Source organism: Struthio camelus, chromosome 11, assembly GCF_040807025.1.
Source record: "Struthio camelus isolate bStrCam1 chromosome 11, bStrCam1.hap1, whole genome shotgun sequence".
Lineage (NCBI taxonomy): Eukaryota > Metazoa > Chordata > Aves > Struthioniformes > Struthionidae > Struthio > Struthio camelus.
In genome coordinates this window covers 25,909,482-25,934,298 of record NC_090952.1, presented here as the reverse complement: position 1 = coordinate 25,934,298, position 24,817 = coordinate 25,909,482, and the positions used below count along the sequence as shown (strand labels likewise).

General features: G+C 56.6%; 1 protein-coding gene across 2 annotated transcripts in view; it reads right to left on the bottom strand.

Moving 5' to 3' along the window:
• F8 (coagulation factor VIII) overlaps nt 1-23,171 on the bottom strand; it is a 30,151-nt gene extending 6,980 nt beyond the window's left edge. The window contains exons 1-18 of one of the 2 annotated variants that reach the window (XM_068957084.1): nt 23,164-23,171; nt 22,076-22,252; nt 18,046-18,170; nt 17,650-17,772; nt 16,892-17,104; nt 15,746-15,817; nt 15,519-15,626; nt 13,557-13,778; nt 13,038-13,275; nt 11,589-11,763; nt 10,502-10,595; nt 7,671-7,882; nt 7,172-7,322; nt 6,759-6,968; nt 2,671-5,305; nt 1,943-2,108; nt 883-1,089; nt 38-266 (exon numbers count right to left, since the gene is read on the bottom strand). In XM_068957084.1, coding sequence (XP_068813185.1) covers nt 38-266; nt 883-1,089; nt 1,943-2,108; nt 2,671-5,305; nt 6,759-6,968; nt 7,172-7,322; nt 7,671-7,882; nt 10,502-10,595; nt 11,589-11,763; nt 13,038-13,275; nt 13,557-13,778; nt 15,519-15,626; nt 15,746-15,817; nt 16,892-17,104; nt 17,650-17,772; nt 18,046-18,170; nt 22,076-22,252; nt 23,164-23,171 — 5,365 coding nt within the window. The other variant, XM_068957085.1, reaches the window with a different exon arrangement.
• Nucleotides 23,172-24,817: the final 1,646 nt, after the last annotated feature.

The window sequence follows — 24,817 nt, the reverse complement described above, 5'->3', positions numbered from 1 at the left end:
GGATGAGAGGGGAAGGGGAAAGGGGAAAGATCCTCACCATGGAAGGAATGGTTTCTCTTAAAGTCAGGGTTGTCCTGCTGGATGAGGCAAGGTGGGCGGCAGTTCCTCTCCATGTTCTCCTGGAAGTACCAGCTTTTGGTCTCATCAAAGATGGTGAAGAGCAGGGAGAACTCCTGCACGGCCAGCTGCCGCCTGAAAACGAAGTTCAGTACCCCACGGCGGCAGATGATCAGTGGCCCAATGAGGCCAGAGTGCAGATCCTTCTCCTGCCAGGAAGCCGGGGAAAGACAGGTTTGCCTCAGAGGGGGAGGTAGTGTTGATGTCAGTGAGCTGGCACAACGCTGGGGAAAGCGGTGGCCCTCTCTGTGTCCTGGCTCCCACCACAACTGTTCCATGTACAGGGCCTGGCATGAGCAGGGTGTCAGGGACACACTGGGCTTCACTGGGGGATCCCTTTCTGTTGCCAGCTAAGAAGGGCTGCATGGTGAGTGTTTCTGCCTGCTTTCAGAGGAAGTGGTGTCTGTGCATCTGTCCAACTCTCCAACAGTGCCTGCCCTACTAATATTGGAACCCAAGGGCCAAATTCAACCACATTTGGCAGAGGGGAAATGGGCTCAAGAATGCTCATTTCCTACAAGTCTCATAAAAATTCACAACTAGGAAAAGGGGAGAAACCCAAACAGGGGAATGGGAAGAGAGAGCAGCAACGTGTGTTCATCACTGCATTAGACACCTGAGAATCCGCATTGCCAAGGGCTGCTTTGAGCACACCACCATAGGAAAAGCCGTGACCCTCCCCCCCCACACTGCCAGACTCACAGGCGTGCTGCAAGCTGTTCATGGCAAACCCAGACCTGCCCCACAGCACGGGTTCCCACCCACCAGGTCCATGTTGGAGAAGTAAGCCCAAGCCTTGCAGTCGAACTCCTGGGTGGTGGGTGCCATCTGGGGCAGGACTTTCCAGGAGTACTGCCGGAGCTCGCCAGGCTGCACTGCCTCCTGTCCCTGCGTCGCGCTGTGCGTCTCCTCATAGGCTTGCAGCGTGGAGTGGAAGGAGAAGGGCCGTGAGGCCAGATTCTTGAATGTAACCTGCACCAAAGGGAAATGAAGCTAAAGGAGTGTGGGACAGGGCTAGACACAGCTCTTAGAGAGCTCTGGACCCCAGGGCAGGGCTCAGATCCAGTCCCAACCAGCTGGTGGGAAGGAGGCAGCCATGCCCCTGGTGCCCAGACCCACATTTGGGCCCCATGCCTCGGCCGAGCCCCACTGAACTCTGATCTGGATCTGTGTGGTGTGGTCCTCAGAGGAAAGTGTGTCCCAGACATATCAGCAGGATGAGGCTCTCTCCCCGCTTCATGTGAGCCCAGCAGAGCTGAGCCACGGTCAGCTACACTAACTCTCTCTGCAGCCCAGAGGTGCTAAATCGTTCCTGGGAAAGATTTCAGTGAAAAATGGGCAACTTCTTCAGGTATACGAGTCCTGAGCCTAGTCAGGGGCCCTTCATCTTGTCCTTGGGTTGATGCTGAAGGACCTCTGATGGTAAGTGGTGCCAGAGCCTGCTCTCGCGCAGGGACCCTGAAGGAGCTGTGCTGAACCTTGCTTGGCTCAATCCCCTTTTCTCAATCCCTTTCCCCAAAAAGTGGCAGAGCCCAGGAGCTGCCTGGGCTGTGCTGCTGCAGGGGATGGGTCTGTCTTAAACACAGGGCTTTGCAATTGCCTTTGCTGAAGACCCCAAGGTTCCTGTTGGCCCATTTCTCTGGCTGCTGAAGTTCCTCTGAATGGTGGTCCTGACTTGGTGCCATCCATGTGCCACACAGGGTGCCAATAGGGCACCACAGGAACCACAGAGCCCACAGGCCCACCTCAGTGCTAGCTCTGGCTGAGCAGAGGCAGCAAGGGGGGGGCTTTCATGTTTTGTAGGGAAAGAGGACTTTCAATTCACCATGATGACATCTTCAACTTCTGCCCTGATGTACGGCCCAAGGATGCCCAAGTGCTCGTCCAGCTCTCCGCGCATCAGCGGCTGAGTGAAGGAGTTGTCCAAGTACTCTCGGAAAACCACCTTGCGGTACTGTCGGTAAGGCTTCCTCCTGCCACCCAAAGGATCTCTGCAGGGACAAGGGTGGTTATGCAAGTTGGCACACTCCCCTTGAGGGAGGGCAACCACGGCAGGGCTTGTGTGGGACACCAGGGTGCAGCCACGTGCACCCATGCAAAGCCTGCACCCCAGTGTCCTGCACAGCTCTGGGCCTGCTTCCTCCTCCAGGAGCACTTAAGAGAATCATTGGTGATGGCCTAAACATGTGGGCTCCCCCAAAGCCTTGACTGCATGCTCCAGGCAGGAGCCACCAGACTGCTCTCATGGTTGCCCAGGGACAGCCCTTGAGGTGGCTGGAAAGCTGAGCGATTTGTGGGAGTGAATGGGGCAGATCTCATTCACCAACAAAGCAGGGCTGCTGGGCAGACCCTCGAGGATCTATGATCCATTTGCAAGGAAGCTCAAGGTCAAGAGATACAAAAATCTCCAGGTGGAGAGATGGCTCTGGGAGCATCCTTCCACCAGTCGCATTGCCCACAGACCTGTGATCCCACCTGCCAGGAGCCACCAACTCGCACATCAAGCCATGCCATGCAGTACTAGGGGAATGCGCAGGCGCTGGTGGCACTTACATGGCTTTCAGGAAGTGCTGGGGTCTCTGATTCCCATATTCCCACATCACCTCGACCGCTGCAATGAAATACTGCCTGATCTCCCCCTGGAAAGAGCGTGGATCATGCTCCTCTTCCCCGTAGATGTCAAAGTCCTCCATGGTCTGCTCCGTGTCACCATATTCATCATATTCTGGCTTGTCAATCTTTGGCCTTGAGGTGCTGGAACCAGTCCTGTTGTTTAGAACCAAGCTCTCCAGATGGTCTGGGGCACGGCTCTTCCCAGCTGGGCTGCTGCTTTCCTCATCCCCCTCAGGATCTCCCAGGCCCTGGCCCTCTCTCTTCCCAGCCTGTCTGAGGACATCTTCCCCTCCAAGCACCTGCCGTGCATCTGAACTAGCTGGTGCATATTTGTGTGATTTCTCAATAGCACTGTGGTTAAGAGTGGGGTCACCTGGGGGCAGGGAATAGTTCTTCTCAGAGGCCAGTTTCATAGGGATTTCTGCTGGGCTTTGCCCAGACGTGCTCCCGGGCACATGGTCCTTCTCAGCATTGGTCTCAAGCTGACGAGGCTGGGGACTGAACCAGGTCCTTTCCTGACCTGTCTGCTCCACAGAGTTTGTCTCCTCCTCCATTAGGCTTCTATTCTGAGCCTGCTCTCTCCAAGGAGCCCTCCAGACTGCATCTCTGCCCTGCTGCCACTCAGCTAAAGCTGGGCTCTCCATACCCACAGTGTGCTCAATTGCCCCAGCAGGGACTGGATCCCAGTTTGAGGCCAGGTCTCTAGCCACATTGACAGCCTTCATTTCTGAGCTGGTGGCAGCAGTCGCCTTCTTGTTCTTTGGTGTTCCCAGCCCAGGGAAGGAGCTCCCATGGGGCTGAGCCCCCTTGCTGCTGCTCTGGGCATCCCTGCCTGGGTTCAACCGCCTCTCAAGATGCGGCGTCTCTGGGGTCTGACCAGACAGATCCTGATCCACTTTGTTATCCTCGGAGAGGGGTTCCTTGCTGCCAGGTGAACTGGCTTTTGGAAGACCGGGACCACGCATCAACCCTCCTGCCTCAGGCCGAGGCACTGTCCCTGGCATAGGAGCCTTCCCCTCGCTCTCCGCTGACCTGGTTTGTCGGTGCCTCAGATCAGGGCCACCCAAGCTCAGGGCTGGAGCTCTGTGTTTAAACCTCTCCTGGCTTTTTAATAAAGCATTTTGTGGCTGCCTCGTTTCATTGGCCAGGACATTTGATTTGGGAAAGGCACGACTGTCCACCTCTGGCAACCCCTTGGCTGCTACAGCATCTTGAAAAACTGCCTCCAGAATCAATTCATCTGTCTCTTCTGTCATGATATAACGGGAAGGCTCAAGGTCATTGCTGTGCACAAAGGCATTTTCCAGAGGGCTTACGTCTTTGGCAGATTCACCATCTTCTAGATCTGTGCCAATTTTTGCAGGCAAAGAGTTATTCTCGCCTGGGAATATTTGACCTTGTACAGATTTGCTGGGTCCCGCATCTGACAAAGAACCATTCTCCACTTCAAAACCTTCAGAAAAGCCTTGTGAAACCACTTCATGAGGTCTTTTTTCTAGCCTAGCATGTAGCATGTTTGAAGAATGACTGCTTCCTTCAGTGTGACTCTGAACTATAGCTTGAGATGTCCTGTTGTCTTCTCTTTTGTCTGAAGATGCTGAAGGATTATCCAGTGTGAAAGACGAATTACTGTCAGTGCTTAAGGTCGGTTCTGTATTGATTGTTTCCCTTGGATGGTATAGATTTAAGGATACTTTATCAGCCCCTCTTAGCGACTCGTCTTCAGCACCTTGTGAAGACATGCCTTGAAGTCCCAAATTATGCTCCAGGTCATTCAGATGAAATGAGCTCCCGTTCTCTAGAAGAGGAGCTTTGCTAGCAGCAAAAGAAATTGTTTCCCACGAGCCCATTGCATGTGACTGCTTTCGCTCTCCAGACTGAATAGTCCTTTGAGGCTCTGTTTCCAGGCTCTGTAATGTACTAGCAGACTGGATCATCATCCCTTTTACTGGACTCTGCAATTCTGAGTTTTTTGTCACCTTCTCTCCTACCAGAGCATCTTCTGGAGTTGATGTGGCCTGGTGCAGACGTCGCTGACCTGTTTCTGAGCTTGCAGTACCATGGACCCTTTCATTGACACTCGCTGAGCTTTCTCCAGGTGGCCGATCCCCAAATCCTTGATCCTGGCTGATGGCTTTTGATAATTCTTCTTCATCTTCCAGGAAGGATTCATAAGACACTGGGTCATAGTTTGTCTCTGGCAAAGAGGACATGGAGGTATCAGCTGGATGTGGGATTGTTCCTGAAAACATTGATGTGCCATTTGAAGGAGGATCAGAATTACTGCCATTGCTCAGCAGGGCCCCGTGCCTGGGTTTTGTTAAGCACAATCTTGGCTTCTCTGCTTCACTGTTGGAAGAAGTGACATTGTTTGGTTGCTTATTCACACATGGCCTGTGCCACCTCTTTCTCTTAGAGAAGCCCCTGGGTTGTAAGTCAAAGGTGTCCTCTTCCTCGTAGTCCACATAACCTTCCCCATCCAAATATTGTTCAGACTGGCACTGAGAGACTGTGAACTTAGCGTGCATTCCTCGGTCTCTGAAATCAGGATTCAGGCACCCCAGCATCCAGATGCCTGTCTCAGGAAAGGACAAGAGGACATCATCAGCCCATCGCACTGGGAAATCAGGAGAGCCGCCACCCCCACGGCATTCCCTTGCTAGCACATCCTGTATTTTAAGGCAGCCTGCAATTCATGCTAGTGATTTCATGTTTTCATAGTCCCTAAAATATTTTCCACCCAGACTCACAAGATATCAGGGTTGTTGGCAACATTAGAACTGATCCTGACAAATAACATTAGCGGGGTCAGCGTTTCCTGACAGAGCTAGCGAGCTATGTGCACCTGCAAGGCCTCAGCAACAGCTTGGCAAGAACCAGTTAATGCAGTGAGAATCCGCAGTGCTTCCAGACTTATTCCCAGCAGCAGGGTAATCACCATCATCCACCCCCAAAGACATGCTCATGCTGTCAAATACACCTCTCTCCCAGACTCAGTCATCATGTCTCTCCCACTCAGGGAAAATGAAATGAATACTCAGCCTCTTGCTCACGTCCCCAGCACGCATTTGCTCCCCATAGTGCCTCTTCTGCAGGCAGCAAGAGCGGATGAGGAGGGATGCAATAACCAGACTCTGACGCTGGAGTGAGCTGTCCTCTCCTGCTAGAGGAGCTGCTTGCTTTGCTTAGCAAAGCAAGCAAAATCAGAGCTCAAACGGATGAAATGTTTGGCTGGGATTTAGAAAACTGTCTAGGGTGTCTAGAAACCATGTCAGCTTGGCTCAGCAGCAGCTATCCCAAGCCTTCCCAAGGCTACAGCCTATGGTGAGCATCAGTATTACCCTTAGGGCAGGGCCCTGTTTTCTCAGGGTAGGTGGGGAGAGACAGGCTGTAGCACTGTGGTGCCCCCAGCCCTTTGGGGCACAGGAGCATCAAGTCCCTTGCTCGTGCTGTCCTCGGCAGTCCTTCTGCCACCCTCCATGGCTGAAGCTCCTGTCTTTGACAGCAAGCCCCTGAATAAGGCATGTTGAGATTCATCATCAGCTGGGTGCTAGGACCCACAGCCATGGGGCAGAGGGCTTAGAAATGATTAGACACATGACTGGCGCATCAGTTTTTGCAACCCAGCCACAAGCCGTGCTGAACCCACGGCGAGGACAGCACTGCTGCTCCCTTCAGTCTCCAGTCTCCAAGCCAAGGGCATGCAGGCGCAAGGTCCATGGGGCTCACGTTACTGCAGCCAGTTTATTGGCTTGACACTGTATGTGTCCTTAACTCACTCTAATTATGAAGTCAAACACACTAATTCAAGCCATTTTTTTGACGTAAACTTTGGAGGGATTTTAATCAGCACCTTTCACTTTGCCATTTCGCCATTTCATCATCACATCTATTGTGCATCCTCTGCTCTCAGGGCTGCTGAAACACGATCGGGCACTAGAGCCCAGCATCACCGTGACTGAAGATGCTCACTTATCTCTGCTATGACACCCAGCCCGTAGGTTTATAGAGCAGCCTGTGTTACCAACCTGGCTTTTCCAAGCTCATGAAGACAGTTTCTCCAGAAAATGGGAAAAGGGTGAGCACGTCCTCAAAGACCATGTTGCGTTTGAATGTGTTTCCAGTGAAGAAGACAGAGAGGAAATCTGTCTGGGCCCCAACACTTAGGACATACCAGTACACAACTTCATTTAGGCAGAGGTTCAGTTGGAGGTTGTCAAAGACAAAGCCGTTAATAGCTGGAAGAGAGAGGGGGGTGAAATATTTCAGCAGGACTCAGCTCTCCCGTGGTTGCTGTGCTGCTGCATGTTCCCTGCGCATAAGGGGTAGCCTGGGCAAGTGTGTGGGGCTTCGGTTCATCACCTGCCCTCAAAGTGGAGAGACACCTGTGCCCTGGAGCAGAGATGGAGGTTTTTGTGGACACCCTGGCTCAGGCACTCACTGTGCATCACATTGGAGGCGTAGAACTGGGGGTCCTGTGTGTCCACATGGGCTGGGTCGGTGCAGAACCGCTGGATGTTCTCCGCCAGGTACCAGCTGCGATTCTCATCAAAGACCGAAAACAACACCAACCTCGTCTCATCCGACATCATCTGGGAGGCAGAGAGGGAAGGAGTAATTCCTGGTCTGATCAGAGAGGCCCACAGGTCCCAGTGTGACCGCTGGGTGGATGTCAACTGGTTTACTGCTCTTTCAGAGGGGTTAGGTCCACATTTGGAGAGAAGGGAGCATGGGAGGGAAGATGGGGAAGGCAGGGGGACTGGAACTGAGGATGAGGTTGAAGAGGGCAGGAAGAGGAACTACAAGCAAGTTTGGTTTTACCAAAACATTCCACCCACCGCACTTATTCCAGCTTTGCAGCCTGGCAGTTAAGGTGACAAAGCATCCACTTCCGAGAGGAAATGAGATGCTTGCTCTCTGCCACACCTGGAAGGACCCACCTGATTTCCCCTCTGATCCATGGATTTCTTAAAGCAGATCAAGAGGGGGCCGATCAGGCCTGAGGCTGTGTCTCGGGTCGGGTCGATGGAGCTGTAGTAGAAACGGGTGAGGCAGCGAGGATCCGCCTGTGTTGGCCCGTCCTCGCTTGTGACCCTCCAGCTGTAGGTGAACGACTGGCCAGGGGGGACAGGAATGTCCTTCACATCCCTAGCTGGTAACACACATACAAAGGGCAGACATGTTAGGTCTGGGCTGTTCCTGCAAGGGGTGATCCCACTCTATAAAACTGTTCAGAAAGAAGGTTTCCCGACCACACAAGTCACATGGAAATCTACCCAAACCCAGGCACAACGGCATTGCGGTGGCACAAAAAGGGACTTCTCTTTGGATGCTTCTGAAGTCACGCAAATCCCAAGGTGGAGCTTGAGCAGGAAGGACACGTAACGCAGGTTCTGCCAAATAGTGCAGACGTGCTGGTGCCATCACGCGATGCGGGAGCCCAGGGCACCGAGACAACCCAGCACAAGGGACAGCAGTGACAGTCCAAGCTCCCCAGCCACGCAGGGGAGGCACACTGGCTGCTAGCTCCTGCAGCGGCCCTGGCTGCTCACACAGAGAGTTTATCTATCTGGACAAAAGGAGCCCCTGGGGCCAGCTGAGGATGGAGAGCTGTGTACCTAAGCTTGAAAGCCCTTGGGACTACTGCAGACTGGAAAATCTGCCTGCTCCGGCCAGCCTAGGGGAGTTTGCACATGGAGGTACAGAGCTAGGCAGAAGGAATAAAATGAGTGAAAACCAAGGAAAGGTAGAGTTTTAACCAAAAACAGTGTAAGACCCTAAGAAAACCAGGGAGGAGACTAGGAAGAAATAGAGGGAAAATTCAAACACAAATAAATTCAGGACCACTCTGAGCACTCAGCCAGTTCTTGCACTGACATAGCCTTACGAAAGAGCTTTGTCTGTTCTAAATGCCCAGCCGAGCTGTGAAAGCATGGTTTGCCCAGCTCACACATCTGCCAGAGGTAGGAACAGCCCTTTTTGTCTACACATCCCAGAGAGTAGCAGGGATAGCTCCAGGACCACGACTCACCCGCCTTCACTGAGCGAGTGGGTGGCAAAGCTGTCGAGCTGTGTCTGGCTGGGGGAACATTGGCAGCGGGGCAGGGTCAGGGCTCCCTGCTCCCTTGCATGGCTCAACTCCCTTAGTCCTGCCATCTAATGGGCTGCTCTGCCCTTTTGACTCTCCTAAAGGAAAACCTTAATATAGATAGTAATGAGTCAGAAAGATGAACTAGTTCTCTGAACTCCTTAGTGGCTGCCGTCCCGGTTCTGCCACTTCTGCTGCAGCAGAGGAATTTTTCTCCAGTCTCTACAGTTGCCCCCATCATTGTGATCCTCCAGAAAGGGCAGGTGTTGCCGGGGGAGGGATGGTGCACGATTTTGCCCTGGCAGGATGCCAGACGGCTTTGCAGGAGCAGCCGTCTGTGGTAGCATGCCAGCAGGATGCAAGATGGCCTTGTACAAGCACTGTCCCTGGGAGCATCCGGGCAGGGGACGAAAGCAGTGCTGAGAAGGGGAGGTGGTAACTCAGCAACCCCAGAGCAAAACCACAAAGCCACTCACTGCCACGGGAGGTAGAGAGTCTGAACCACAGTCAAAACCCCACACTAAACCAGGGCAGGAGGGAGCCCAGGGAAGGATGACTGTAAACAAACTGGCAAACACCGGCAGGATCAGCCAGGGTGGTTGCTGCCCACAGGTTGGCTTGCTGATGTCGTGTCAGGTCCAACTCTCAGCCCTGCTTTTGATCTCATGCTAGTTTTACGCCTCTGACACTATCAGCGTGGTGGAGAGGGGAGTCAGGGCCACGGAGAAGAGCTACTGCCCACAGCGGTGTCTGCGCTGCTCCCTAGGCATACAGGCAGCAGGACTGGTGTGGTGGCTGTATGAGGCATCCTCTGAAGGATATTAAGTGCCCCGGTTTGTCAAACAGTGCCTCATCAGTCAGAGCAGTGAGCTGGGACACAGACCCTGCTTCTGATCCCACCTCTGACACTGCTTTGCTGGGTGACCTCTGGCAAGTCTTCCCTGTGCCTTGCATCTTGGTTTCCCCATGTGACGCACCCAGTGCTTCGCAGAGCACCAGGATGCCACAGGAATGCAGCATTTCCAAGGAAAGTGATCCTGCGTAACCATGGGGTGCTCCTGACGGCAGTCACTGGGGACGTGCACGGGCATGGGCCAGCACGGCAGAGAGCCCTGTGGTAGGCGCGTGGCTCAGGGAGCTCAGGAGGAGCAGGGGCTCCACGATAGTGCTGCACAGCCAGGCACGGGAAGCCTACCAGGGCTCTCTCCTCAGTCCCAGTGCATGGGAGATGCTGATGGGGCTGGTCTGAGACTGGCGCAAGTCCTGGGCAAAGACTGCCCTGAGGAAAGACCTGTGCACCAGATGGTGGTTTTGGTTCAGGCTCTTCTTCTCTTTGGGGGAACAGCAGAAGATAGATACTGGCCAGGGAGCAAAGCTCTCTGTAATGTCATCAGAAAATGGAGGCTCCTGCAATGGACCATACAACATGGTCCCAGGTCCTTGGCTGACAAGGCCCCTCCTTCCAGACCATCACACAAGCCTTCCTTAAAGAGGGTGTTACACACCACTGGAGGGCCATTAGCCAAAAACTGCCATCGTCTCTGGAAACAGCAGGGCTCAGACCCTCTGGGTAGATGAGTTAACCAGTCTCAATCGCAGACTGCAGGAATCTTTCCTGTGCCAGGAGAACGGACAATTGGCGAACTGATCATCTAAATTGCTGAGACCTCCCCACAGCCTTACCTTCAGAGGGCTTCATGGCGTGATATGGCCTTACACTGGTGAGGCCATGAGGGTAAATGTTGTAAGGCCGGCTCGCCAGATTCCTGAACACGATCTGAAACGAGGACAGCCAACAGGAACATTTAACACTTTCTGAATGTCATGAACCCTTGAGGCTTCCCTCAGGACCCTCAAAGGGAGGGAGCCTGACGCTCAGGAAATGCTGGGCAGCTGCCCTCTGGAATCAGTTACGTGGCAATGTCCAGAGAGGACTGAACCTGCATGTGTCTGGGACCAAGAGGGAGGAGGCAGAATAGACGAGATGACTGTTTATTTCTCTACCAGTCTTTCCTGGAGGTGCCAATTTCAGGCACATTTTGGGAGGGCATGAAAACAGCAGATTTATTAAAGGACGGGTTGCTATCTTTAGCCTCACTTTCTGTATGAGACAGAAGAGCTCTTTCAACCCAGAAGGCTTCAGAGGACCAAGACACTGAGCATGCATAGCAGTCAACAGCATGAAAGTGCTCTCCACTTCACCGCATGAAGCCCTTTATTTACTTCCCTAAATAGCTCTGTTAGAGCTTTACCACAAGCGTTACCTTCAGCTCCATGCCCATAGCCACATAGGAAACCCCAGGGAGAGAGCAGAAATGTGAAGCTGCTGGAAATCATCCCATTCCTCCTAGCAGCAAACAAGTCAAGTGGTCAATAAAGGGATATGGGGAGATACAAGCAACAATCCCCAATACGGTATGGTAAGAGTACACAGACGGAGAAAAGTGGAGGGTGAGAGGATACTTTTGCCTTAGAAGAAGGTGCTAGATACCTGTGCCATGGATGAATGCATACAATTCCTAAGATGCCTACAATGAAGCCAAATCAGGGCCAAATCCTGTGCATCTCTGCTGAATTCACCAAGAGTTTTTGTCATTAGATTTCAACAGCATCTTCCCTTCTGGTGAACTTTGGACATTACCAAACACAACAGATCTCAAGAATCTATGTAAGACCACAGCTATGAACAAAGAGCTATTAGGAGGAACAGCATCAAGCTCTGAGGTCCCCCCTTCCAGTACCTCTTTGCGGAAAGCAATCTCTCTCTTACCTTAAGCTCATCGCCAACCTCCCCCTTAAGGACAGGCCCCAGAATTCCCTTGTCCAGTTGAGCCGACACCTTACGTTTCTTGAAGGTTGCATCCTCGTACTCCACAAACATGACTTTCTTATACTTTGAACCAATCCGCTGAGGGCCAGCCTCCAGAAATAGACTCGTGGTGTTTCTGCAGGCAAGACAGAAAGAACAAATGGCTGCATGTGGGATGCTGTGACACAAGGGTAGTAAGCAGCATGGTAACAGTTATATCACGAGCAAGAACCTCCATCTTCTGAGGACCTACACGACCTGTCTGGGGACTGCCAGTGCAGAGACAGGAGCATCCATCCACATGATCGCCATATGGATTCTGGTCAATAACATTACAAGTAATACTCATTAGCATTGCAGGAACCTGAGGGAAACCCAGCCATGGACCAGCCAGCTGCTGTACGAAGGCAAAATAAAACTATATTCCCTTCCCAGCAGAACATCCCAGCCCCCTTAGAAGAGCATCCAATACTTCTTTAAAAGAGTAATCTCAGCTAGGCTGCATACTAGCATCCTTGGGCTCACACTCTTCTGTCCTGAAGAGAAATGATGACTGTGAGAGCTGAGAGCCTGGCAGGTTGTCCCTGTGTCAGAGAGCACCCCAGGTACGTGGAGATAACTCAACAGAGTAGCTGTCTTTCCTTGATCAAGCCTAGCCTCCCCAGGCCTAGCAAGGCCAGTGCCAAACTGCAGAGGACATCTCTTCTGGCTGTCCACCTTGCTCTCGCTTACCCTGAGAGCGGCTGCAGGCTGTAACTTGTGCAACGCACACTCCACTCCAGCTGAGATCTCCATCCGGCACAGAACCCTATGACCCTGCTACCAAGTCAGCACCAAGCCACATAGCCTGCATCAGCAGAGTTACATCGGGACTGGTGACAAGTGTCATTGCCATGCAATGCTGACTAAGGTAATTCTGCTGAAATATCACTCTTGCACCACCTCTCCCTAGAAGGAAGTGGGGCAGCTTCAGGAACTAATCGCCTGTGCTATCTAGAGCAGGTCCGTCCACAAAGGGGAACTCAACCCATATCCCCGGACTACAAAAGTATAGGCAGTGAGCACATGTCCCTGCTGTGTGGGGCCTTCCGGCTAGAAGGGTAAGGGTAATGATTTACCACCTTTGCTCCCTGCTCAGAGGGGGCTGGCCCTGGAGACCTGGGTGATAGAGCTGCCTCTCTCCATGGGGCATGGACAGTGGCACTTGGTAAAATGGAGCAAAGCAGTTCCTGATCTCCCATGGCATCCCCAAGACCAACCTTCTGAGTCTGTACTTTTAGCGTTAATGAGAAAGGACAAATCTGTCCAGGGCAGGCAAAAGGAAAGCAGACTTCTGGGAAAAAAGGGAAAAGATGGCAGAGCTGCCTCGAGGAGCAGCCCTTTGCAGTGGCCACACGAACTCATTCTCACCTGTTCAGAGATGCTGGCTTCACTGGGGCATAGTCCCAGTCCATTTCCTCAGCTGCAATGTAATGAGTCCAGGTCACAGGTTCTTCCTTGGCAAAAGAGCGCACTTGGATCACATGATAAGAAGCTTCCTCATCTTCTTCAGGGTAATCCATGTCATCTGGTTCATCTGATAGTTCCCCCATCTTCATCAGGCGCTCCTCGGGGCACTCTTCCACCTTCACAAAGGCTTCCATGCCAGCTAGGTTCAAATGAGTCAAGCAGAAGGGGTCACAGTGACTTATCTGCACAGACATTCATTCCCTCGGGCTGTCTACTTGGGCTATGTCCTGCTCCTCTACTATTCCCATCAAATAGTCTATCAAATGGTCTGAACAGTGCCACCTCGGTCTAGGGCTAGATTCCATGTGGCCGTAACTCTACCAAGCAAGAATGGCCTTGGAGTGGTATCACTGCACGGGGCCCTGAGCCCGGACCATCTCCTCAACATTCTTCCCCCAGTCTCTTGCAGAATAAGGTTACCTTGCTGATGGGATGGTATCTGGCAGAACATCCGAAACCAGCCAGTTGTTCCTGGCATGGTCTGCGCTGTGAGATATGTGGCAGGGGAGATTTCCAGGCTGCTGAGACGGTGGTTCCTCACCAGGAACGTGTGGCCTTCGAGGAAGATGGAGTGTACTTCTGGCCCAGTGCCCAACCCAATCACGTGCCAATAGACCTGCTTCTTGAGGCACAGTGTGAGACCTGCCAGGAGGGGAGGAAAGCACGCCCAGAGTCAGCACTGCATCCATCCCTTGTCACAACCTTCAGTGGTGTAAGAACTCAAATCCTGAAGCATGCTGAGCACAGCCCCCTGCCCCACAGGGTGATGGCTTCAGCTGGAGGAGAGGTATGCCTCTGGGTCTCGGCACTGTGCATACAAACTAAGGAGGTATAGGTGATCCCACCTATCTGGCAGCTCCCACCTGCAAGTTAGCTGACAAAGGTGTCTCTAGGAAGGACCTAATTTGATGCTTTTCCAGCTTCAGCAGTCATCTGGAAGTAAATGCAAAAGCGACTGCTGTTAAAACTGGGGAAAATCCACTGGCTGGCACCGTCAAACGTAAATAGGGACTGTCTGAACAAAAGAGAGCCAAAGGCCACATCACGCAGCTGAAATAAGGCCAAATTTACAGAATGAGGGACTGGACCCTGGGAAGGGACTGAGGGAAGCATGTTGACGCGAGCTCACTGCAAGATGCAGTGGCAAAAAGGGTAAATGTGGTCCTTGACTCTATAAATAGGGGAATATGGAACTGGAAAGGAGAAATATTTGTCTGGTCACAGCACTGGCAAGCCTGATATTAAAACATTGCACCCAGGGCAGGACTCCAGTACTTCTTCAGTAGGTGTTGAAATACCCAAAAAAGGGCACAGAGAGGTCACTAGATTTATTTGAAGACTGGAGAAAATTCCTTCCTCGGAGAGATTCAAAGAGCCCAGTTTGCTCAGCAAATGGCAGATGACTTAGCTGTGTTATAAAAGTATTTTCCTGGGGAGAAATTACTGTGTGCCGAAGGGCTCTGTAATCTAGTGAGAAAGAGAATAACAAGAACGAGTTCCTGGAAGATCAAGTTCCTGGGACAAAATCAAATACAGAGACAACCACTTGTTTGCAGCATCGAGCGCCACAGGTGGTCGGAATAAACCCCAGCAGCCTGGGGGAAGACAGGGCCGAGGCCCCGTCCCTGGGGCCGTCAGTCAGCTTTCCATTGAACACCTTTCAGGTGGGGTCCCACAGCTAGGTGGGAGTCCCCGGGCGGAGGTGGGGTGCCTTGGTGAGGGGTAACCCACTGGGCAGCCAGAGTGGCTGACCAAGAGGTCTGCTCAGCTTTTAAGCTCCATGGATCCACCAGGCCACGGAATTCAGGGGCATTTTGCTTTTGCCTTTTATTGGAGAAAGGCCAGATCCACGTGGGAGGTTTCAGGGTGTGTTTCATCAGGGTTGCTGATGGTAATGAGTCTCCTAACAATATTTTCCAGTTTCCCTTGGAGATTCTTCACTCCCAGGCAGCTCTGGACTTTCTCCCAGAAGAATACCAGAAGCTTTGCCAGTGGCATCAATGAGAGCATGACTGGCCCTTTCTTTTCTTTGATGGAAGCTTTCCAAACCCCATGGAGGTGTGCTGTCAGAGCCAGGTTGGTTGGTGCTGAATTCTCCCCTCTCCTCTCTACCTCCAGCCTAGTTCATAAGACCACAAAAGAGGAAGCTCTTTGCTATCCCTTCAGCTTCTGGAGACCTCAGATAAAGGAGGGGAGACATGATATTCCCTCCAGGGGTGAACACATGGCCTAATAGATCGATCACCTGGGAAAAACCCCTTGATGTCCCTTCTTACATTCTTGCACAAACCACCTTGTCCCCCAAGCTTACAGACCTCACTGCATCCCAGGCCCAGCACCTCTCACATCCTCCTTCCCTTTCACTGGCGCACTGGCACTTACCAGGCAGTGAGCCGTTAATGTAGCCATTGATGGTGTGCAGCTCCGTCCTGTTGTGTGCCAGGGGCTGAGCAGCTGCTGGGGAGCTGGGCTCGGAGTACCAGCTTTTCCCTGCAGAGAGAGGAGGATGCAGTCAGCTTTCGCTTGAGAGCATTTCAAAGAATTACCAGGCTGAATTCAGGGGCCGACACAGGGTGGCAGGCCCAGCCAGCCCACTTTGGAGTAGTTACCTTCATCAAACACTGCAAAGAGCATCACAAACTCTTGCTGTGCGTTCTGAGTCCCATCACTCGCCAGGGTCCCTGCAAGACGCAACAGGATCACCTTAAAGGTCAGCACGTGCCATGCCCATCTCCCCAGGGAATCCCCTTTCTCCCTGCCAAGAACAGGTAAATCAAGGCCAGGCTTTGCACTGCTTGTTTTGTCCTGTCTCACAAGGTCATTGAGTGACACAGCGCTGTTTCCAGCCTGCACTCCCCAAAAGCCTACAGCTGAGAGGCAGCTGCCCTGGCAGGCACCAAAAGGTCAGTTTTTCCTGCCTTGGCCCTCGCAGACTCTCAGGATTCAGTTAGTCACCTGGAACAGCCCATTGTATCTAGCTCCTTCATCAGCACCATCATCTGTGTTAGCTGTCTAGACTTTCTTCAGTCAGTGGAGAAACTCCTTGTGGTGAGTCATCTGAGCCACAGCAGACGGCTACCTTGGGAGATGACTCGTGCTATTTCCCCTCCGGTGACTGCAAAGGGGGTCTGGACAACTACCTCGAGGAGACAGCTCAACCAGGGGAGACTGATCGCACCCCAGGATCACGTCTTGGTCCACTGCATCCCAGAGTATTAAAAATCATCATCTCCACATTCACCAAAGGAGGGGACTTGGAAGGAGAGCAGGCACAGGTACTGTGGACTAGGCAATGTCCTGTGCATGCGGCCTCTCCCCTGCCTGATCCTTAACCCTTGCCAATACAAACTTTCCTTTGGTTCTTCCCACAAAGCCCTGTTTGGCAAAGTGCCTCGATTGACGCTGAACGATCGCAGCTTGGCAAAGCTTTGAAGGAAAGACAGACAACATCTTTGCTTCCGTACCAATTCATCTTATGCATATATGAGATTCAGATACAAGACAGAGGATTCTGACTGAAATCTTGTAAAGGAAAGAAGCAACAAGGTTCTTTCCAGCAGGGAAATCCAAAGGGCATTTTGCCCGTGGGCCAGGAAGCTACTCTTTGGGGGAAAGAGCCAGTCCCCAGATGTGCTGCTGTTGGCCACAGCTTGCTGATCCCACTGTCATGTTCAGACTCTGGAAGGGGTCTTCAATTTTTCCACTTTTCAATTCATAATCATACTTGACCTGCCCCTGTTCTGCACTGCCCTTACCAGGCCGGCACACAAGCAGGGCTCCGATCAAACCAGAGTTGGTGTCCTTCACGCTGTCGGTGTTGGAGGAGTAGGAGTGGGTCAGGCACGGTGAGTCACCATCCGTTGGGCCCTGGTTTTGCTGGATTTCCCAGATGTATGTGTGCATCTTCCCTGGATCCACCCTATCCCCTTCCTTCTCCAGCTGGCTGGTCTCATCCTCATACCCTGCCCCTAAAGGCAAAGGAACAACACAATTTTACCGAAGCTTCATCCCCTTGCATGGCGAGTCTTGCCATAAGGACATAGACTCCACGTCCCCAGGGACAGCCCTACTTCCATTTCACCAGCTGCGCTTGCTGGGGCCGTGTGGCTGCACCGGAGCTGGGTGGCCCAGGGTACCAGGGGCCCAGCACTCCTCTTGGACCTCAGCACCCAAGCTTAGGTTTAACCTGCATGTTACCTCTCTAACTGCTACTGGTTTGCTCTGGACTGCTCAGCTCAGCCCATTTCTGGGCTGGGGGGGCTGTTGTTCCCCCATGCTAAGCAGTCTCTGTGCCCATCTGGATGTGAATACCTGGGACTCGGAGAGCTGTGCTCCCTCCTGGGTAGCAGGCAGCAGACTAGGAGGTGCAGCATGAGAGCTTACTGTGTATTGCTATCGCCGTGCTTATCATGTTGGAGAAGGTCAAAGACTTTCCCCATCGCCCGGCGGGCACTGGTCCTCACGTCCTTGTTGCATCCCTCCCGGCGGCAAGCACCCGCGAAGCCCAACTCACCCTCCGACACCTTCCAGTAGGACACGCCGACGGCATGGAGGTTGTACGGGCGGGAGGCCAGGTTCTTAAAAGTGATCACCACCTTGTCATAGACTTCTGCTCGGATGGTGGGGCCCAGGAGACCTGCAGAGGAGAAGATGGTGTGGTCCAGCAGCTGGGCCACCAGCGCTGGGACCAGGGGAGCCGCTCACACCCGGCCGCGGGCCCCGAGGGCTGGGGTTTCCACTGGCACCAGCACGGCTCCCTGCACCCCTGGCCGCTGAGCCATCCTAGGGGTTTCCGAACTCTCCTATTCCTGGCCAAGGAGCTGCTAGTCTCGGCCCTCTTCCGACCCAGGATAACTACGGCCACTGTCTAGGGAGAGCTGGGGCTCCCCGCGCTGCAGGTGCTTCTTACCCATCCACGCCGGCTTGTGTTTGGGCTGCGTGAACGAGGCGTCGGGGTACTCTACAAACACGGCCTTCCTGTACCGCGGGGGGACACCGGGCGTGGGAGGCTGCCGGCCCGGCTGCCCCGATACGCTGCCGGAGGAAGGAAAAGCCAGCGATGACTGCGCAGCCTCGTCCACCGACGGGCCGCGAGCATCCTCTTCCTCCCCCTCCCCGACAGCTCGCCACTGCCCCGCCAGCCCCAGGCATCGCTCCCCTCGCTGCGTCCTTTGCCTTTCCTGGCAATTGCCAGGTGCGTTTGAAAACATTTTGCTCCGCTCATTGGTGCTAACGAGGCGGTGAGTAATGTCACGGCATTAGTCACGACGGAAGAAGACGCGGTGCCAGGAGGCATGGCACCGTGCCCGGCAGATGTGCCGGCCGCAGCGGTGAGCGCGCGCGGCCGTGGGCACCACCGCCGGCCTCCCGCCTCGCCAGCGGCCGGAGCTGCCTGGCGTCGCGCTGCGCCCACAAGCTGGAGAACGGGGTGCTGCGGTGACGGTGCCACGGTGGCACTGCCAGTGCCGCGGCCTCTGCCCTGCAGCAGCCGCGCCGCCCTGTCCCCTTGCACCCTCACGCGTGGCAGACGCAGCTGGTAGCCTCCAGCTTCCTCGCCGGCTCCCCTCCCGAAGAGAGGGGGTGTTAGGCTGCAATTTGCTCTGCGGTTAGAGCAACGTCCCCAAATGCATTTCTTTTCTAACCTAACTGGGATTTACCGCCAGCCCCTAAGAAACGGCTTCTCGGAGTGGGAAGTTAAAGGAGGCTCCAATGTATTTCACACCCCACCTATCTCTGCTGGCCACTTTCTATCTGTAAGCAGCTTAGCAAACTCATTTTCCAGAAGGAATCCAGCGCGTTTATCAGGAGAACAAAGCTATTAATTTCTCCAGGGATTTTACAGCCTGCCTTATCAGTCCCAGACCCAGGACTGAGACCATTTCCAGTAAGCAGACAAACTACTTCCAGCCTTGTTTTGTTTGGAGCAAAAGCCAGGTGGTATTTTCTTCTCCCTTCAGAAATAGCAAGGCTTGCTCTCCCTCTGTGACTAAGCCGTCGTTCAAGTAGCAGCTCCCTGTTTGACTCTTCATCAAGTGGAAGAGGAAGGAGCCAGGGTGACTCAGAAGTTTAGGAAGGGGCAACACATGCGCTCAGCCCCCGGGCTGCGGGTTCGAATCCTGCCTGCAGCCGGCAGGGTGCTGCCAGGGGGGAGCAGTGGGCAAAGCAGGGTTAGGGCTTGCTGAGCCCCAGCTGGGCTCGTGCCTTTTCCCTGGGCGTACCCAGCTCCTGGCTTTGCCATCCAAGCCATAACCCTCCGTTCAGGCCGGCAGAGAGTCCCCCCCTTGGACGCAGCGCAAGTCTCCCGGGCTGAGCCCGTGCTGGCGGGTGGCAACGTGCCGGGGCTTGGGTTGGCAGCCAGCAGGAGCACAGCTTGGGGCTGGGCACTGTCGGGGAGCTGCACCTTAGTCTTTGCTCGCGGAAAACCCATCTCTGAGCTCTGAGGGCCTGGTGCCCCTCGTTTGGAAGTAAACAAGCCAGAAATCCCCCGGAGCCAGTGAGATTTCCCTGGCACGAAAGCAGTCCCATCCCCTGCAGTGCCGGTGAGCGGGCTGGCAGCAGATCCTGCTGCCCTCCGAGGGGCCGAGGAGCCAGAGCTCGGGGCAAGGGCAGCTGATCCAAACGCTTCTGGCAGCGACTCGACGCTCCAGGTCCCCGCGGACTTCCTACCCCGAGAACAGCCGCGGCCGAGGCGGGGAGACAAGTTCCTGGCGCCTTTGATGCGCATTGTTAGCCGGGACTATCTGTTCATCTCTCGGAGGCGGGAGGCAGCCAAGGTAAACACCCCGCGCTCCGGGACAGTCTGGCCCCACTTGGCCCCGAGCTCCGAGCCGCGGCCGAGGTCCCCGCGGCCCTCGCAGGACGCGTTGTTCCCGGCGCTGACCCTGCCGCAGCTGGCACCTGCCACGGGCCAGGGGTGCCCGGGTGCAGGCGGTCGCTTGGAGGAAGAGGAGGGATTGAAATCAAGGAGGGGGGCCGCGTAGCAGCTCCGGTGCGTCATCGTCCACGCATTCGTATCAGAGCCCCTGGCGCGCGCGCGCCGGCGAAAACGCAGGGCAGGCAAAGGGGTTTCAGAAGACAATCGAGGTGGTGCACCCTCGTGGGCTACCCTCAGCCGCCCAAGTGTGTCTGCGGGGGCTGCAACGGGAGACGGGGAGGGAGGGAGAAGGGGCCGAGCACCAGAGAAGGCAGCTCCGCTTCCACCCCACTTACCTGACCCACTTTTAAATACCCTTTATTCTGAGCTTGGCTATTTCCCTGTGTCCTTCCCAAGCGGGAGGCAGCGGGCTGAGTCTATAGGGTCTGCTAAAACGCACCGTTGCCCTCCAGCAGGTAAAACCTGCGGAGCGCAAGGCCAGCTGCCTCCCACAGCCCCCGGGGGAGCAGCGCTGCCCCTGCCCGCCGGCCGTTCCCGGGGCCGAGCGCGCCGCCCTCGCTGCCTGCCTGCCCGCCGGTCCGGCGCGGGGAGGCCGGTGGGCGCGCGACCTCGCTCCTCCCCGAGAGCGGGCAAGGGCTCGAGCTGGCTGCCCTCCCGCTGCGCCCGCCCAGCCCCGGCTCTCCCGCCCCTCGGCCCAGGAGGAGCAGGGCATCCTCCCGGCGGCTGAGTCAGCCGCTGCTGCGGATGCTCCGCTCATCCCTAGGGCAGACCCAGGTGCGTGAGTCAGTCCTGGGTCAGAAACGGTGCACGAGCGTGTCATTAAGGACAGCACCAAAATGCAAAGCCAAGGGGCCAAATTAACAGCCCGGGTGACCTCAGCTCCACCGTATCCTAATACCTTTGAGTGCCACAGTATGGGGGGTGCTGGATACAATTTTCCTCCTGAAGTGACCAAAGGGGAGGAAAAAACCTCGCTGACACAGTGACTACGGCACTTGGGTCGCGGCCAGAGCCTGGTTTCTAGCTGCTGCCCGCAGCTCCTCGCTGCTCGAGCCGGTGTGGGCTGAGACGCAGCGGCAGGCCGGGCCGGGGGGCTGCCAGGGGCCGGGAGGGACCCGCTCAGCCCCTCGGCTCCGCGCAGGGCCGGGGAAGGGGACGTGGCACCCCGGCCCGGGGGAGGCTCGGCGCGGCTTGACGCACGGGCAGCCAGCGGTCCGTCTCCGCTCCCCGCGGCTAGCGCGCAACGGCACACCTCTGAGCCAACTGTGCGTTTCCAAACAACACCCTCCCGACAGCGAGCAATGAATGCGACTGCCACATTTTTCCTTCCCGCTCACAAGATCCTTCCCGGATCCCAAAGACGGGCAAATCACCCTACCTCCATCCTCCCGCTCTTGCATACAGACATCAGCATTTGCCAAAACACGAGAAACTACATTCATTCCCTAAGGGGAAAACGTCGGTCCCAGCAATGTAGCGCGGGCAAAGATACAAACAGCTGAAGGCTGGGTCTCCCGCGGGGCAGACGCGGTGCATAGCCTTTGCTGCCACAAGCACGGCCGGGCAGCACAGCCAAGCTCCCGCTGCAGCACCTGGGCAGGGAAAGCAAGGACGCTACCTCCCCACCGGCATCCCCAAAAGCAGCCCGGACGCGGAGCAGGGAGGCTGTGCAGAGGAGAAAACGCAGGCTGGAGAACCAGCTCTCGGTGCAGAGTTTAAAGGGTCACCGGCAGAGTTACGACAAAGCAGCGCAGGGCGGCAGGGACAGCAAAGACCGCAACGCGCTCTGCAGATGTATCCCATGCACGTTGTCGGGGCTTGCGCTTAGGGACTTCCCAGGAATTGCACTTAGCGTCTTCCCCATCGCCCAGAAACCTCCGTCCCCTGCCCGGCCGGCAGCCCTACGGGCCCGCTCCCCGCTGCCCACCCAGGCATCGCTTCGCCCTGCCCTGCGCCGCACGCTCGGGCACTGCTCCCGCCAGAGCGCGCCCACGGCGGGGTGCTCGCGTGGCCGGCAGCATTCGCGGCAGGCCCGCTGCCAGCAGCGCGACCGAAAGAGCGTTACCCCGCTGGCGCTTGCAGCGTGGAGAGCAGGTCGCTGTGCGCGTAGTCCCAGGCGGTCTCCGCCGCAGCGATGTAGTATCTTCGGACGGCGCCGACGCTCTCCTCGAACAGGCAGAGGAGCACGAGGCAGCCCAGGGCTGCCGCCGGCATCGCGCCCGCCGGCCGGGGTCCTCCGCGGCTTCGGGAGGTAAAATGAAAAAAGAGGAAGGAAAGAGAAGAGAAAAGGTTTATCCTCTCGTGCAGCTGTCGTAACCCACAGCAGAAGAGGATTTAAAGCCAGCGCCCATCGGCTCCGTCAGAGCGCTGGAAAGTTTCCCAAAGGCGGCGGGAGAGGAATGGCTCGAGCGGGCGAACGCAAGGAGAGAGGAGTGTGTGCGCGATGGGCTCTCCCTCTCCGGTGACCGCGGCGGGAGGAGAGGAAAAAACAAGGGGAAAGGGAGGGCAAGGGCAGCTCGACGCTCTGCCGCGCTGCAGGATCCAGCTGCAGGGGCTGGCTCAGCGTCCTGGCCGGCGGCCGGGAGCGAGGTGAGGAAAGGGAGGGTTTCAGAGGAAGGGGAATTTAGGTGTGGTCTCTGCCTGGTCCCACCTTCCCTCTCGCTGCGCCGGGGAAAGGACGAGAGCGGTTAGAGGCTGGCTCCCTTCCCCTGCCCGGGGCCGGCCGCCGGAGCCGCCTTTGGTTCCCGCGGGCTGGCGGGGAGCCCCAGCGGCTGACTTCTGGCCCCGCAAGCCCTTGCAGCTCGAGGAAAAAGCCGATTTAGGGGAACATTTGCTTTCTGGGTACTCAGCATCCGTACACGGGGTGGGCGAGAGGGGCTGGAGACCGGGCTGCCGCTGGCAGGCGAAGCCTGAGCGCCCAAGAGCAGCCAGGACAGGCAGGTGAGGGGCTAGCTGCACGCGCCTGTCCAGGCAGGGCGCCCCGGGACCGGGACCGCTGCGTCCCCAGGGGCCATGCTGCAGCCACGCGGCCCCACGTCGAGCCCCCCCGGCAGGAGGAGGGTCGGGGGGTGACGCCCGGGCGGCCGCGGCCCGCCGCCTCCTCCTCGGCCCGCTCCTCTGCTCCCGCCGCGGGCCGGCTCAGAGAAGACGCACCGAAACATTTCTGCAAATTGCTCTCTGTTTGTAAATTCACTTCCCCCCCCCCTTCCTCCCCCCAGCCTTTTATTTTTTTCTTTTTAAATAGCTAGGAAATCCCCCCGGCTTCCCCCAAAGGCACGCACGTGGGCTCGCGCACACCCGCGCCCGCCCCCGGCTCGCTCGCTGGCTGCGAGCGCTCACGGAGGCAGGAAGGCGAGGAGGAACGCCCTTGCTCCGTCCTGGCGTCCGCCGCGCGAGCGAGGTGGGGAAGCGGCCCCTAAACCAGGGCAAGGGGAGCTGTGACCCCTGCGCTGCCGGGGCAAACGGTGGGAAGTCAGCAGCCACCCGACGGGCCGTGGCACCGGGGCGGGGGGGGGGGCGAGGGCGAGACGGGCGTTTCAGGGTGCAGGAGGTGAATCCTTAGCCCGGAGCGGGGAGCCCTGATGGGAAGCTGGCAGGGGACGAGGACGGGGAGCCGTGCGTCAGCGGCGAGCATCCCCCAGCCACCTCGCACCCGGCCCCGCGTGCAGCGGGTGAAAGGCCGCTGTCGGCGCTTCCTGTGACCGGCCTCTTCGAGGAATTCGCCGCCGGAAAACGCCGCCAGCGCTTCCCCTTGCTGGCGGGCGGCTTCTCCCCGGGGCGCCCCGGCTCAGCCCGCCGCGCGGCCCCCGCGCGCCGCGAGATGACGGAGCTGTGGCTCTGCGCCTGGCACCGGTTTCCCGCGGAGCACGGATGTGGCTTTATTCCGGTCGCACCGCTCGGGAATCTCCCGGTCACCGCGCTCCTCAGGAAAGGCTGGAAAAGGTGTTTGTTTCTTCCCGAAATGAGCAAACGGGGAAAATGCCACCAGCCAGGGGAAAACCCTGCTGCAAAGAGGGCGGCGCTGGGCGGCCCTGCTCAGCCCCGGGCGGATGGGCCCCGGCCGGAGGGGACGCGGGCGGCCCCTGCCCCTCGCTGGCACCCGGCGGGGAGCGAAGGCCGCTCGTCCCTTTAAACCCGTCGGCGGACAGGGGCAGGGATGTGGCCGGGGGGCCAACCCGAGCGGGCAGAAAGGACCTTTTTTCCTCCATATTATGGATGTCACCGAGGCGGCTGGCCGCGCTCGGGCACGCCGGCCGCGGCGCGGAGCGCAGTCCTCGCCGCGAGCCGCCCGCGGCGCGAAGGCGGCGGGAAGCCGAGGCGGGAGCCACGTGCGAGCCGCAAACGCCGCCGGTTTCCCCGAATCGCCCGGGACTCGGCTGGGCGCCGGGCTGGGGCGGGTGAAAATGACTCAGAAGGAGGCGAACGGCGTCTGATCGCTGCCGGGACTTTCTGTGCGCGTGCGAGCGGGCGCGTGCGTGCGCGCGGCGTTGAGAGACGGGGTGAAAAAGAGCGTGACTCAACGGCGCTCCTCCGGACGCACGGAGCGTCACCCTGCCCGAGCGGCCGCGCGCCCGGCCGGGGGCTCCCCGGGGGGGCTGCGTTCACCGGGGGGGGGGGGACGAGCCCTCGGGGACCTTTCAGCAGCCAGAGGACACTTCCCGCGGCCGCTGGCTTCGCCCGGCTCCTGCTGAAGGAGCTCGGCTCCTCCGACGTCAGAGCGGCCCCCGGGGAAACCGGAGCAGCCTGCGGGCGCGCAAGCCCTTCGGAAGTCACCTAATTACCGCAGCTGATTAAATTAAGCTGAGAG